Below are 15,921 nucleotides of genomic sequence, written 5' to 3' on the forward strand. Positions count from 1 at the left end.
TCAGGGCAGGCCATTAGCCCTGACCTGAAAAAGGACAATCCCGGATTTCCTATAACCCTGGTCCGGCAGGGAGACCTCTCTGAGAGCAGACGGGATGTCCCTTTCCTCCCAAGATGTGGACTCAAGTGGTTGACTCTAAAGCAGGAGAGAAGGATTAGAGTGAAGAATTTCCATGGGGCAGAGAGCAAGACCGGTAGCACAATGCATGAGACCGATGCTGGGCAGCACAGCATCAAAGCGAGGCTCGAATGGACGCTGATTCGCTAAGTTGTATTAAATGGTTACCAAGGGGCCGTATTGGTTTATATTCTGTTTTCTTTTATACAGCATGGACATGGGTCAGCCGGGTAGGGAGACAATAACTCAAAGGGAATATAGGGAAAAGACTGATGGATATATGAGTAAATTAAAAGCGGACATAAAAGTAAACCAAATGGGTTGATTAACATTGCAGTCCCTTTAAGGAACATATTTCATCTTCTTCCTAGACTTAATACAGCTCAGTGAATCAGTGTCCAGATGCATAGCACAAAAGCAAGAAAACAGCAGCCTCAGTGCAGTGAGTGGGGAGGAGGTGGGATGGAGATTAGTAACTCCTTCTTATCCATGAAGGAGCAAAACGCAAGGCTTTTCAATCCATTTATGCATTTAGTATGGGACATGAACTGCAGGGTACCTGCCAAGCATTGATTTTCCCAGACGGCTAAGAAAATTACTGCAGGAGCCAATGAATCACTGTCATGTCATTGAAAGCGCCTGATTCCTGGAGTGGGGAAGATGTATTTTTAGTGATGTTAACCAGATTAGTTAAGAAGAGGATGTAGCTTCACCTCTCTCTTTATCTTTCCACCAGCTCTCCTTCCCGTCTCCTCTTTTTGCTTCCATGCTTTTCAGACTGATTTTGGGGACGGGGTATTTTAAGCCAGACGGTACTCCAGCCAGAAGCAGATGGTGGGAGAGTATTGGCACAGACAGGCAGACAGATCCCATTATGACACCATGCCCCTCCGTATACACAAACAAGGGACCTGGCGTGCTAGCCAAACCACAAAACTCCAACGCCAAGCAGGTTTGGTGCCTCTTTCCCTCCCCCCTTACAAACATGCGATTGGTGAGGATTGAGAACAGTTACCGCCGCATCGGTGAGTGTTATTTCACAGCCCGAATCTGGAGATGAAAGGTCTCCAGGGGTGTCTGTTGTGGATTCGGCAGGACTGGTAGGTCCTTCTTGATAAGAAGCAGCATGGTGCCGAGGATTCGGTTGAACAAGAATTCGTTCGCTTGGGTTGCTGGCTGCTACTACCTCTTGGTGACCCCGTTCTCTGGGGAGGCTCACTGGTAGCGGTATGATGGTTGGTAGCATAAAGTGAAGCACTGGCGGACCCCAATCTTCCAAAGGCAAATCTTCTGCGCCCCTCTCGGCCGTCATTTGCACACTTGAAGACATTGGTTCATTTGAGAGTCTGGATGCCAAAACCTCTTCTGTATTATGCATGCTTGTGGCAAACCCATCTTCAGTCATTTCTTCAGTGTGATCGTCTGGCATTAGGATATCAGTCGTGTCATATTCCCTTAATGTCTCCTTCACCGTTTCGACTTGATGGTACTGTTCTTTTATACCATTTGATATAGAAGATGGTGCACATATATCTGTCTCCTCTATATTTTCGGGCTTCTTAGGTTGCTGGTACCCAGAACTCTCACACCATATTAAAGTCTTATGTTGGTCTTCCCAGTGGGTCTCATTGTTCCATTCGCCTTCAGTTTCATCAGCGCTGTCATCAGCTTCTTCTTCATCACATAAAATGACACGTCTGCTCTCACCAATCTCCACGATGGTCCTGCTCATGTCATGGGATCTTTCCGATGATCCTGATGCTATCCCTCCTCTCTCTGTACGCTTTATAAAGGGTTCTTCGCCATCTACCTCTTCTCCCCTACTCCAGGCTTGGCCTTGTTTAACATTGTCCATCTTTATAGCCCATTCTCTGCTATCTTCTGCAGGGGCACCATCAGGTGCTGTCCTAGCTTTACTTTCCACCGTGTCCCATTCACCAGTTACCATCACCAGGCGCTCTTCTCTTTGTGTTAACCTGATTCTTCTCTCCACTCCCTTTACCACTGGGACTGCTTTCTCAGTCCCTTTCTCCTCGTGTGCGTCCTCCGTTTCTCTTTCCTCCCTATCCTTGGGAAGTTGCGTGTGATCTTCCCTGCCGGGGGACAAATCTTGTCCAGAAATCTGGACAGTCTGAGATTTTGGCACCTCTTCCAATGAAGCACGAGAGTTTTCTGTCCTTCTTTCTATTAAAACCCAATGCTCCATGCCCTGCATGGTAATCAGAGCAAGAGGGGTTAGCTGCTAATGCACAGTGAGCGGAAGAAAGGCCAATATGTTATACGGTATGTCTCATTTGTTTCTCACAAAAGGTCACCCCTGTACACATTGTTTGCTAATGATACATCAGCGAGGTCTGCACCCACAGAAAATTATACATTTAGACATAGTATACATCTCTGCCCTGTGTTTGAGAAAGGTGGAACAGTCAACGATACTTAACAAGATCAGATACTGTAACGGCTGTGAGCAATACCTCACTCAGACTCATCGGAGAGGTGGACACACTGGAAATATTACAGACGTCATTAGTGGTCCATTGAGACTTTAAAGGGATTCAATCACGAAAATGCTATTTTTTCTCACTAACACGTAGAAATAGCCTTAAGAAAGGCTATTCTTTTCCTACCTTTAGATGTCTTCTCTGCGCCGCCATTCGGTAGAAATCCCGATTTTCTTCTGTATGCAAATGAGTTCTCTCGCAGCACTGGGGGCGTCCCCAATGCTGCGAACGAAATCTCCAGCGCTGCCTCCATCTTCCCCTGGAATGGCCTCTCCCTGCGGCTTCTTCCGGCGCTGGCTTCAAACTTCTAGGCATGTGCAGTCGGCTCTGCCGTCAGGCCTCGGGCAGAGCCGACTGCGCATGCTGTGTAAGCGGTCCCAAAAAAATGGCCACGGGCATGTGAAGCCGGCTCGGCCCGATGGCAGAGCCAACTGCGCACGCCTAGATGTTTGAACCCAGCGCCAGAAGAAGACGCACAGAGAGGCCCTTCCTGAAGAAGATGGAGGCGGCGCTGGAGAATTCTCTTGCTGCATTGGGGACACCCCAGTGCTGTTTGAGCGCTGGGGGCCGCCCCCAGTGCTGCGAGAGAACTCATTTGGATATCAAAGAAAACCTGGATTTCTACTGAACGGCGGCGCGGAGAAGACATCGAAAAGTAGGAGAAGAATGGCCTTTCTTAAGACTATTCCTATGTGGTAGTGAGAAAATATAGCATTTTAATGATTGAATCCCTTTAAAGTAATGTAAGGAACAATACGTCTAGTCTCACAAGATTTGGACTGATATATATATATATATATATATATATATATATATATATATATATATATATACGCATCTGAAAGTGCTTATACTAAAGGTTAACATAATGCTATGCACCAGAGCTCATGATCAACTATTTAGTGTTTGTAGACACTGCAAGAGGACCTCCGAGAGTCTACTGGGTTGTATAATTCACTGATGTCCCGGATCTAATAGAAATGATGTGATGGCTGCTTATGTAATAAAATCTATGCACAACTTTTAAGGAGCTTTTCAAAAGGCTCTGAATATCTTTAACAGTCAAACAAGCAATACTCCCCTTACCACTCCAGGTGTCGATACTTTACAGGTTCCCTGCTGGTTTCTATTTCCTGGTCCCTCTCAGTCAGTCACTACCCCCAGTAGCTAGGGGTTTGGTCACCAAACCAGTTAGCGACTCCCTGAGGGGTCATTTCATGTGTGCCAAGAGGGTCAGGAAATAGAGATCAGCAGGCAGCCAGGAATCAGCAGAGCCAGGAGCAGCTGGTTGATTCAGTAGCTTGTTTCATTTGGACCAGTTCCAAGCCTTTTTCCAAATTTTTTTTTACCTTTACTGTTGATTGGCTGCAGGGGTTACATTGATTATAGTACATTGTCAGTGATCTATGGGACAGGCAGCACTGGAGTTGGAGGGGGGGGATTTAACATGTAACTCTCACCTCTTTTTTTTTTTTTGTACTATAGTGTCTGGTAGGCTGACCATTTTGCGATATACTTTATTAACCTATCTAACTTCCTTCTTATTATAAAACAGGCTGTAACATTCTCCTTAGAAACCCTCTGCCTGAGCTGTTACTAGAGAAAATCCTATACAATTGTATTGTATTTGAATTTTTAGGGGGTATAAAACCGGAGATACAGTTTTCTATTAAAAGGAAGTTTGATAGGTTGATAAAGACAAATTTTATCAGTTTTCCTCTGCAGAATTTCTGCCCTTATTATACTTATATGGAAAATACCAGCCTTTCTGAAAGTATAATTGACATATTATGATTTTCAGAAATGCAACTTATCCACTGTGCATTTTTTTTCTGTAATGTGCGGATGGGCTTAGCCAGGATCCCATTTATTTTGCAGGTGATGTATAACGCTGCGTTTTCGCAATGTTGTGCTTGACCCTCAAGATGAATCAGAAGACATATCTATGATCTAGTCATAATACTTATAAAGTGTACTATCAAAAACATTGGACTCCAGCGTCTCTTTGGCTCGGTTCACACCTTCGCCTGGTGTCCATTCGCCTCTCCGCATTATAAGCCCTTTTCGGGCGGAAACTGAACCAAAACCACGTGGACCCCATTATGGTCTATGGGGTCCATGGGTTTCCTATGGTAACTGCTTTTTTAAGTTTCCATTCGGGGGATCCCAAGCGGACGCCCCAAACGGAAACCAATTCGCAGATGTGAACCGGGCCTTACTTCACGTATATACATATTACATTAATAAAATACCTCAAAACAACTTCAGTAACAATAAATACCACTAGTAATGTTACGCACTATAAAACATCCTTGGTGAATGAAGAGGAATAATTTGATGTGCTCTGTTGCTTCTATTGAAATGAGTCTTTATACATTTCACTCCATACTTAGCATGTATATAATTCCACTTTTTTGTACCTTTTTTCTTGAAAGTGACTGTGTACAGAACATGGCAATATTTTAACATGTAAGAAACATCAAAACAGCAAAAACAAAATAAAAATAAATGTATACTAAGTCATGTAAATGAATAGGCGTGGGCCCCACGTTGCGAAAATGCAGTTTGTTTTTTGTTGCAGATTGTGCTGCCAAAGCCAGAAGTGGATTGAACAGAAGGGAGAAGTATAAGGGGCCCTTCACACGGCGTAAGCGTGCCGTTCATTTAGACACGTATACACGTGTCCGAGCGCGGCGCTTCAAAACAGAGCCCATTGATTTCAATGGGAAGCGCGTGTATATGCCGATATACGCGCACTTCCTATTGAAATCAATGGGCTCTGTTTTGAAGCGTGTATACGTGTCTAAATGAGCGGCGCGCTTACGCCGTGTGAAGGGGCCCTAAGCGTTTCTTATATATTTCCCATTCCTTTTGTAGCCACTCTCGGCACCAAATCTGCAACAAAAAAAGTTGTGTTTCCACAACATGGGGCCTCAGCCTATTCCTAACTTTCACCAGGTATTATATACTGTATATTACAGTATCCTTTTGACTACCAACACTTTCAGATCATCTGTTTTCATAACAGATGTCTTCTGCCGAGCCAGGGCTGGCCATACACTTTACATAGCTGTTGGTTTATCTGAGCAAAAGGATCGGGGACCTGAAATCCAACTGATCTCCTCAGACATCAGCCAATGGGGAAGAGTCTGGAGATCCCCATACACAATAGACAATAGGCTAGAACCGGCCGAAAATCGATTAACTACAAGTCAATCCACTAAGGTGTAAGCTAGCTTAAAGAAGCAGTCCAGGGCCAAGAATTTTTTCCAATTTTTTCCTGACCTTGGACTTAGGTTGTGTATATTGCTCTGATACCTCTGTAGTTCATCACCCTGCCTCCTACGTCTTGATTTCTCTCTATCAGGACTTGGCTATAAATCCTAGGATGACTCAGTAGATTTGCCCTATAATTTGCACCAATTTCTGCCATAAGTGATGTTAAACATCCTGTAAGCCCCGCTCACTTTACTAACCACTACTGAAAAGTTGCCAGTGATATCGCAGATGCGCCATAATTTGCAACTTTTCTATGCCATAACCCTTACGTAAGGCCTTTGATAAATTCCTCACCTTGTTTTGTTGGTTATGATCCATATTGTCTAAAGGGTTGAGTATTAAGTCTTAGATATTGGTCGTGGGTGAAAAACTTGCAACAGCTGGAAAACTATATAACGGCAATATGAGTATCAATGGAAGAACTATTTTATATAGAGAGAGATTCTACACCCAGTCCATTTTATAGACCTAAGTGTCCCATACACTCTAGTAATCAAAGCAAACAATAGGTAAAAAGTAAGGTGAGGCACCTCGGGAGATGAGGCCAAGCTTTTCTGGGTGAATACATCAGAGTCCTGGGCCGCAGTAGCATCCTGCTCATCCTCTTCTCTTTTTCCAGTGTCTTCTGTGTCCTGTTGAAGACAATAAATGGTAAAATAAGGAACAATACAACAAGTGGAGGGACACAATGTCTGATCTAAATACAGAAGTCTATGCCTTGGTCATCTGGATAATCCTCTTTATTACATTTTATATATTGGAAAATTCCAAAAAATGACAACTCCTTAGAAAATGTTAACCCTGGAGCCATGGGAAAATTGTGATAATCGCTAGTTGTCCTGCAAACCTGTCATCAGACTATATCCTGGAAGATATCAGAAAATAATCATTAAGTTGTCAGTAACCATCTGTTGTGGTGCTATTTGTTGTCTCTTCTAGCTTTTCGCCTGTAATATTTTGATGGTTTCTCCGGGCTTTTGCTATCTCCTATGTATATACATAAGCAGTGTAACCCTATATACTTATTAAAATTTACACGCTGTGGCGCCCTTTGATTGGTCCATATTCACGGATGAACTGACCGTCTGATATCTGGGCAGTGCCCAATGGCCCATGGTCAGAATCAGAAGACGGCTGTATCCCCTCCCCACAAGACGTGCAGATATAAGACGAGGAAGAGATCAAATAAAGGGAGCTTAACACAACACAATGATCCAGTTACAAACAACATCTGCAAAGAGTTTGTATGTTCTCTCCGTGTTTGCGTGGATTTCCTCCATACTGGGAAAAACATACTGATAGGAAAAAAAAGTACATTGCAAGCTTTCGAGAATACTAGGTCTCTTCATCTGGCACCCTTCATCTGGCACCATGCCTGATAAAGAGACCTAGTAGTCTCAAAAGCTTGCAATCTGTCATTTTTGTTAGCCATTAGAAAGGTATCAACTACTCAAGACTCAATATTTATATTTCATATCCACTGGCTAATACGGTACAAAGATATACTTTCCATGTGGGTTATGCACTTATAGGGAATATCCACTTTAATCAAATTGACAGGCCGTGGGTTTTAGATCAGTGAAGGTCCATGTATTGGTCCCCTCCCCCCAGATCAGCTGGTTTTCCATGACCTTGGTTCCTGACACTGCTTACATGCTTGGAGCTGCAATGTTCACCATCTTTTACATAGCAGCAGTTATGAGTCCCATACACTTAAACGGTTCTGAAAGTGACTTATCCCATTTTAACATACCGAGAGTCTTCATGTCATTTTAACTCTCTCACTTGTTGGCTCGACCAAACGTGGCACCTGTGTGTACTTATATATTGGTTATAAATACTGGATAACTATCAGACGGACGCTCATTCAGCTGAGGGCTGTCTATCCCGAACCCAACATACAGTACAAATATACATTAGGCTCAGCCAAGCATCCATGAGAGAGGGGAGAAAGTTGTTGCCAGACACCTCTGTCAGGGGTTTATCTCCCCGAGTACAAAAGGATCAGGCATGGCAAAATCCAACATGGCCTCCTCTGACAGATGACATTGGAGAAAATTCGGAAGATCCCCCTTACAAATGAGTCACTCAGTCCCATTGAAATAAGTGTGTCCTGCCGATCTATATCTAACGTATATGGCCATCGTAAAGGGGTTGCCCTATTAAAGGCATTTATCCTCTATTAACAGGATAGGGATGTGTGTCACACTGCTGGATCCTCCGGTGATGAGGAGAACAGGACTGAAGCTGCCATGTCTTCCATATGAACGAAGCAGCCTCATAGACGGGAATGGAGAGCCTGTCATGCAAGCACAAGGTCACTTCATTTACTTAGAGTCGCTGGTGGACCTGGTGGTCCTCCAAAGGTGACACTTATCCCATATCCATAGGTATCTGTAATGGGCAGCCCCTTTAAGTGTATATAATTATACTAGATTTATATAAGTATGTTCGAGACCTATAAGTGGGCTAGAGACCTATTTACCTTTTGACACCTAAAAAAATATATACACATCCTAAATTCAATTTCAATAGAGTAAAAAGAACGTATATTAATATTTACTGTAGACAAAAAATGGTGTGCATTCAGCCCCTGGGTAGAACAACAATGTCAAAATTGTAGAAAAAATCGTGGACTTACAGTTCCCAGATTACGGTGTTTTCATGAAGAGTCCTCTAGGATGCACAGGTAGAAGGCTCCCTCCGGCTGGAGCCGTTGCAATAGCAGAAAAGGAAGTGGAGGATCCAGCACCCAGAACTCTCGTGGAAAATAGTAAATTTAAAACTTCGCTTTTATTTTTTCATTAAAAATTTGGACATATTAAAGTATTGTAGTCCATATGCAGAGGTGGTACTGTCTAAACGCCAACGCGTTTCAGTGCCGTAGCACCTTAATCATGGCATGATCCTCCACTTCCTTTTCCATTAATATTTACTGCCTGAAGATATGTCAAACAGAAGTCGCTTTTGCGTACATGGGGCCCATTATAATTTGGCTTATACATGTGAAGCATTCCCAGACTATGTGACAAACATACACCACACCGCTTGTGGTATGAACATACTCTAACCTTGTGCAAAGCAGTACAGCAGTGTTCCCGTAAATGTACCCAAAATGAAGCAACAATAAAGTCATTGAAGGTTACAGAAAAGAACATTCCGACAGGAGGGAGATCTGAGCAACAGACTGGTAAGTCATGGTGCCAAATGTTAATGAGGACTGGAAAATATAGAACATGGTATCTCAAGAATAAAGAAAAGCGAGATGGTTACAGGGGAAAAAGCTACATTTTCACTGCTTCAGCCCAATCAAGACATAGCGAGCCGTCGCCGAGGCCTCCGATAGAGCTCCAGCCCCTAGGTAAACGCTTTGATAAATCTCTCGGGAGACTACGAGAAATAGAAATCTGATCAAGCTGAATTAAGATGTTCCAGGCAGAACTTTCAGAAGAAAAGTCTCTATGGGGTTCAGGATTAATGAAGCAATTGCCACGCTATCTCTACCTGGAAGGATGACTGCAGCACGTTTTTAGTATTCTGAACGTGGCCTCCATAGACATCATAGGAAAGACAAGGAATTGTAAAATATCTCCTGAATAAAGCATGATTTTCTCACCGATAAGATGCCGGGGTGAAATGCTATAGGTCACCAAATCCATTTAGAAACCATTTCTGATATATATTTGGAAATGCCACTTGGGAGCCATCTTTTTTTTCTATTAAATGATATTTGATCACGATAGGGAGTCTGCTTTTATTCAGGAACATAGAGGAGAAGTGCAGGAAAGAAGGGGGCTTTGGAAGGAATTACAGTATATAGATTTTGATAGTCTGTTATTGGGAGAATTGAGCTGACTTTCCAAAAATATTTCTCAATTATTACTATCAATACTATCCCGAAATGGATCAATGTTTAAATAGGCGGGTTAACCATAAGATATTAAAGACTGATGTGTATACTTCATGGCAGCCATCAGTGGTATCCTTCATGCATAGGCATGCATTTAAAAAAAAAAAAAAAACAACAAGAAAAACATGGTGGGCCCCTCACAATTTTAGGGGGCATTCACACGGAGTAAGTTGGCGCCGACTCTGGCGTGATAACTCTCGTCAGAATCAGTGCTAAAAAAAAGACTCCTGAAGACTCGTTGACTTCAATGGGTTCAGTTTTCCGCACGGAACCCACTGAAATCAATGAGAGACTTTTTTCCCCAATGAGTTTCGCGCGGAAAACGGAACCCATTGAAGTCAACGGGAAGCTTTATTTCCGCGCAGATTCTGACGCAAGTTATTGCACCAGAATCAGTGCCAACTTCCTCCGTGTGAATGCCGCCTTATGTCTGCTCATGTAGTGCCCACATAATGCCCCCTGCTCCCTTAGTGACCATTCAATCAATATAAAAAAAAGCTATACTCACCTAACTCCATTCCCACCAAGGTGCCTTCAGGCTCTGGCTGTAGTGATATCTCTGGATTGGCGCTCATTCACCTCCCTGCCACAGAAATCACCAGCCAAAGCCTGTATGGTGGAGCATGGAGCTCAGAACTCTCTGCTTCACTATCATGTTCAAGAGCACAAAGAAAGGTGAACTCGCTACTTGCTTCCAAGAAGAGCAGGATGGCACCTGAAACGTGGGAATGTCCCACTTGATCCAGGTCAGATAAGGACGCCTCCACTACCATAGGACCCTGTGCATATGTACCATCTGTCCTATGGTTACAGCAGCCATTGGGCACTATACTTTGTCCATTAGCCAAAAATTCTGTGCCTTCTATCACTTAGTAAATGGCTGTGATCAGTGTCCTGCGTGAGTACCATATGTCTCTCCAACTCTAATACTATGACAACTGGCAATGTTTTTAGCAAAATCTAAATAATACTAAGAAACTCTTTGGCCATGTGGGTTTGCAGGGTGGAGAATATCTTCCCTCTGGACACTGTAGATTCTCTTTTAGGGTATACGGGTCTACTGAGAGATTATAGGTGGTGTGTGAGCTTTTGGGGGGCACTTTGAGACACGTGTGGTATCTCCTCCCCTTCCTCTTTCTTTCCATTCACCCCCCAGTCCTTATTTGCAATTGTTTTTCCATTGTTAATACTATTACCCCCAGCATATAAATGATCAGATACTTCTCTTTCCTTTTCTTGTTCACTTTTGATATCCCTGAGAAATTTCTAATGAATTTCATGCCTACTAGTTATGGTATCAGTGAGTGCAGAGATTTTGAGCAGTTAGGCCCGGTTCACATCTGCGTTCAGGTCACTCCGTTTCCCTCTCCGAATGAAAAATGTGGAGAGCAAAGCCTTGCAAGCAGGAAATTTCTCTCTGCATTTTTCGTGCGGAAACCACTAGGACCCCATTATAGTCTATGGAGCCCCCAGGTTTCCTAAGGTTACCTTTTTTTATGCAAATTAGGTTTCTGTTCGGGAGTACTCAAGCGGACTCTCCGAACAGAAACCCATGGACAGATGTGAACCGGGCCTCAGCCAGATATATGATATATATGAAACAACAATAGTACCAACCATAGAAACATTCCAGTCGCCAAATCTGCAATCAATGCTATGAACAGACATGTTTCTATAACGTTACCTTGCTTTGATACGTCACTTTAGATACATTTTGAAGAAATCCAGATTTTGATCTACGGATGAAATCCTATGAGTTGTCTGCTGGTGCTCATGAGGCTTATAGGACTGTAGGATGCCTGTTATTATGGTATTCAGTAAATTATAGATACCAGATTTCTGGAGAAGGGTCGGTGATCCAAGGATTTATTATGATTGCCATGTATGGAGTCGGGAAAGAATTCTTCCCTAATTTGAAGACAATTGGCTTTTGCCTCACGGGGGTTTTCGCCTTCCTTTGGTTCAGCCTTGCAGGATAATAGGCTTAACTAGATGGAGATATGTCTATTCGGCCTTACAAACCCTTACGCTAAATAGCTCTGAAAACTATGGGTTGAATAAAAACTGCATACGGTTAGCCTTGAAAAAGGTTATTCAGGTGCTGCTAATCATTTGTAGAAAGCCCCCCCCCCCCCGTTTTTGTAAATTGCCGTGTAAATCGATATGCAAATCAGTTCCAGGGTGCACGGTGGGCGTTCCATGCACCCCCTTGCGTCATACCTTCTGGATGCCCACTGCTGCCTCCAAGCCCTCCTCCTCCGGCTTATTCATCGCCTTCTTTGTCGGCGGTTTCTATTGAAGTGGCGCGCTACTGCGCATGATCCAGCTCGCATTCTTCTCTATGGGAAAATGCCGCTGGAGGGAGCGCTACTGTGCACGAGCGTGATTTCAATAGAAAACGCTGACAATGGAGGAAGTGAATAAGCAGGAGGAGGACTTAGAGGAAGCAGTGGGCAACCAGAAGGTATGACGCAAGGGGGTGCATGGAACGCCCACCGTGCACCCTGGAACTGATTTGCATATCGATTTCCACGGTAATGAACAAAAACAAAAGGCTATTCAGGCATATCTTTACTTAAAAACGCAAACATTTAGTGAAAGAGCCCCTTTAACACACAAACATACAGTAAATGATCTGTCCACCCATGGTCAGTTTAGGAACGCTACAGGCAAAGCAGATACACAGTGTCTAGTGTAGGACTGATAGAAAGTTCTGTGGATGCCCAAGGGTATGTGCACCTGACCAGGAGAAATCTGGCCATTGAAGCCCCGTGCACACGACCGAGTGTACCTCCGAATCAGGGGCTGAGTGCATTCTGCGATGCATTCATGTCTATGGGGCTTTCAGATCCATTCTGTTCCGATAACACAGATAGTTATAGAGCAGGTCCTATTCTGCTCCGTGTTATCGGAACATAATGGATCTGGTGGCCCAATAGACTTGAATGCATCGCAGTATTATCCAATTGTATTCCGCTGCAGACTCAATCTCAGCTCAGAGGCACACTCACACTCACTGCATATAACCCCATCATAACTCCATCCATCATTACTATATAGTTTAACGCAATCACATGGCCGCAGTCACTCCAGTAAATGCTGCCAGCACAAGGACTGTGTTTCTAAAACCGCACGTGGCCATGTGACTATCAGGGCAATGTAACTGGAGACTGAGTCCGGACAAATTTTGGGAATTCAAAAACAAATCGCCATTTCCGACCTCTGCTTCAAAGTAAATCGTAACTTGAGAACGCGGTGTATCAGTGAGTAGGCTTATTCAGTACAAGGAATTCACTTGATTTTCTCACATAACCCGTTTAAGCAGGACTGTAGAGTGGAGACCAATTTTGGGTGGAGTTGTTAGAAGATGTTATATGTGCAAAATAATCTGATTCATTATTTTTCTTTATAGTATACACTTATTAATATTGTCTGATTAATTTGATACATCATTTGATGTATTACCAACTGTGAGGACCAATGATTGTTACTGTGATGGTTTGGTGTCCAATGAGTGTGTGTGTTGTTACCAGCACACCTCAGGAGCTACTGACAATAATGAATTTTTTGGCCACCATAAAAGACACAGTTGTTGGCCACTGATCAAGGACAAGCCTTCTGATGAATATCAGACATTAGTCACATACTGCCCTCTTGGGACTTGCACAAGGCATGACACGCTATGTCACAGTTCCTTGAATATTTGGATCCAGAGTAGAAGTATCTCTGACTGACCTCATGTTTGGAGGAGGAGGATGTCGGCGAGGAAGGCAGCCTCTTTTCACGTCCACGCTCTCTATGGACCAGTTTGCTGTTGGGTTGTTTCAATGTTCTCTTCAGCTCGTTGATGCTGGCCTGATGCTTCAGTAAGACGTCCTGTGACTTGTCAAGGAACTAAGGAAGGGATATAACGAAAAAAAGGGTCAGTGCCCAACTCTTAACCCCTTCACTCCACCACGTGCTGTAGCCCTCTCTGGCAGTGAAGGGGTTCCTGTCGTTTAAGAAAATAAACCATGTGATTATAAAATGGCTATGAAGGATGCAGTTTCAGCAGACATGTCCACCACGGATCTTCTAAACTGGGAAAGGTTTAGTAAAATGGGGGAAATAAATGCAGGAAAGGTGTAGGGGGGGCAGGAAGTCAAGACAGCGGGGGGCTTGGAGAGGACACATAAGAGGTGACAACTTTATGGAGTGTCTGGATGCTATTTAGGGGCTAACTTTGAAAGTGATAAATTCGAGAAAATTTGAGATAAAGTGTTGGAATCTAGCAAAAATAGTTCTCACGTTGCAGAAATGTTTTTTTATGTTACTGCCAAAGCCAAGAATGGCTTCAAAAGCAATTGGAAATATATAGGACGTCCTTATACTTCTACCTTCTGCTCAATACACTCCTGGCTTTGGCTCAAAAATCCACAGCAGCTTTTCCGCAACGCGGAGCCTCAGTCTCAAGAACAGTTACATCTGTTGTTCATGATGTAATATATAACATTAGGTACAATAAAGTGATGGTCCTAAATGTCCCCTGGCGTGACTAGGACCTTCTAAATATACCTAAACCTCTTACCCCTCGTTCACATCTGCATTTGGTAATCAACTCGGGGAGTCCGCATGGGGACCCACTGAACGGACTGTCAAACGCAATTGCAAGCGGTGTGCAGTGAAAGCACATGGACCCCATAGACTATAATGGGGTCTGTGTGCTTGCCGCGAGATCTTGGCACGAGTCATGCGGACAGGAAAGTAGAATGTGAAGTACTTTCCTGTCCGCATGTTCCGTGCAGAGATCTCACGGCAAGCACACAGACCCCATTATAGTCTATGGGGGTCCATGTGCTTTCGCTGCACACTGATTGCCAGTGAGTTTGTTATTCTGTTGGGGGGGGGGTCACCATGCGGACTCCCCGAAACTTACCAAATGCAGATGTGAACTAGGGCTTAATGTGTTATGGCACCTCTAGCACTTTCAGAATATTAAAGGTTTTTTTGCATTGACCTCCCCAAAAAAAGTCCCAGATTTTTAACCAGTTCATGACCAGGTCATTTTCCCTGATTCAAGACTGGACACAGGTTTTTTTGGTATATTTAGTTCTGAAGGCTGTAACATTTTTCGTTCTGGTTATTGAAATAATATTTGCATCGATATCATTGAAATTTTTTTTCATCGATACATAGGGTTTTATTTATGTCTTTTTTTATTTTTGCATGTTTTTCTTTTTTTAATATCAGGGATGGGAAACACGTCTGGTTTTCACATTTTTCCTTTTACAAGCACAAAGTGATATAAAAATATCAGTGATGGTCGTTCTTATGTAGGAGCAACATCGTTTTGTGACCCCGGGGGTAGGGCTAGAACTTGTGGGGGTAGTAATGATAATTATCATTTTTAATGATAATGATCTTTTTTTTATTTTATTTTTTGCTTTAATTTTTATTTTTTTACACATTGTGCCCCCCATAATGTCAAAGTTTAACATTACATTTTTTTTCTGATTCTCCCTGTAACTGGGACTCCTACATTAGCCTCACATACAGGAAGAATATCTCCTCCTAGTGTATACATCAGAACTGACCTGGATCCTATTGGAACCTGCAGCTCTGGGTAATCACATGACTGCCAGGCCCCATCATGGCAGCTCCCATAGCTGTACACACACTGCTTATTGAGCAATCGAGATGGTTTATTACCATCTCTGCCTTCCCTTTGGCTTCCTACTCCTGCTATCTATGTAAGGATATACAGCTAAGTCCTTATAGGGATATATAGCGGCTGCCTAGACATATAAAGTCAACAGGCATTCAGCAAACGGTTAATGAATAAGTTTTTCGGGACCAAAAAATGGGTAGCCGCGAATGAATGCCGGAGCACTGCACCGGCATCCAGTCACGCACTCCGCTCCGGATTAAGCCCAATGAATGGGCCTGGTCGGGAGGAGGGAATCGCGAGGCGAATCGGCCTGAAGAATGAGCATTTCGCTTCTTTTTTCCGGGAGCCGGAAGAACCGGCTCCCGGGAAAAAGAACTGAGCGGCTCCCAATGATTTCAGTGGGAGCCATCTTTTTGGTCAGGATTTTGAGGTTGATACGGCGCCTGCGTGAACGTCCCCTAATAATC

At 43.5% G+C, this 15,921-nt stretch overlaps 1 protein-coding gene across 6 annotated transcripts in view; it reads right to left on the minus strand.

The window, feature by feature from the left end:
• The window catches only part of EPB41L1 (erythrocyte membrane protein band 4.1 like 1), a 111,417-nt gene that overhangs the window by 11,233 nt on the left and 84,263 nt on the right, over window positions 1-15,921 (minus strand). For 5 of the 6 annotated variants that reach the window (XM_075277533.1, XM_075277531.1, XM_075277532.1 and 2 more), the window contains 4 exons: window positions 13,543-13,701; window positions 6,428-6,529; window positions 1,133-2,326; window positions 25-135 (listed from right to left, as the gene is read on the minus strand). In XM_075277533.1, coding sequence (XP_075133634.1) covers window positions 25-135; window positions 1,133-2,326; window positions 6,428-6,529; window positions 13,543-13,701 — 1,566 coding nt within the window. The remainder of the gene's footprint in view (window positions 1-24; window positions 136-1,132; window positions 2,327-6,427; window positions 6,530-13,542; window positions 13,702-15,921) is intronic. The other variant, XM_075277534.1, reaches the window with a different exon arrangement.

Source organism: Leptodactylus fuscus, chromosome 6 (genome assembly GCF_031893055.1).
Source record: "Leptodactylus fuscus isolate aLepFus1 chromosome 6, aLepFus1.hap2, whole genome shotgun sequence".
In the NCBI taxonomy this organism is placed as follows: Eukaryota; Metazoa; Chordata; class Amphibia; order Anura; family Leptodactylidae; genus Leptodactylus; species Leptodactylus fuscus.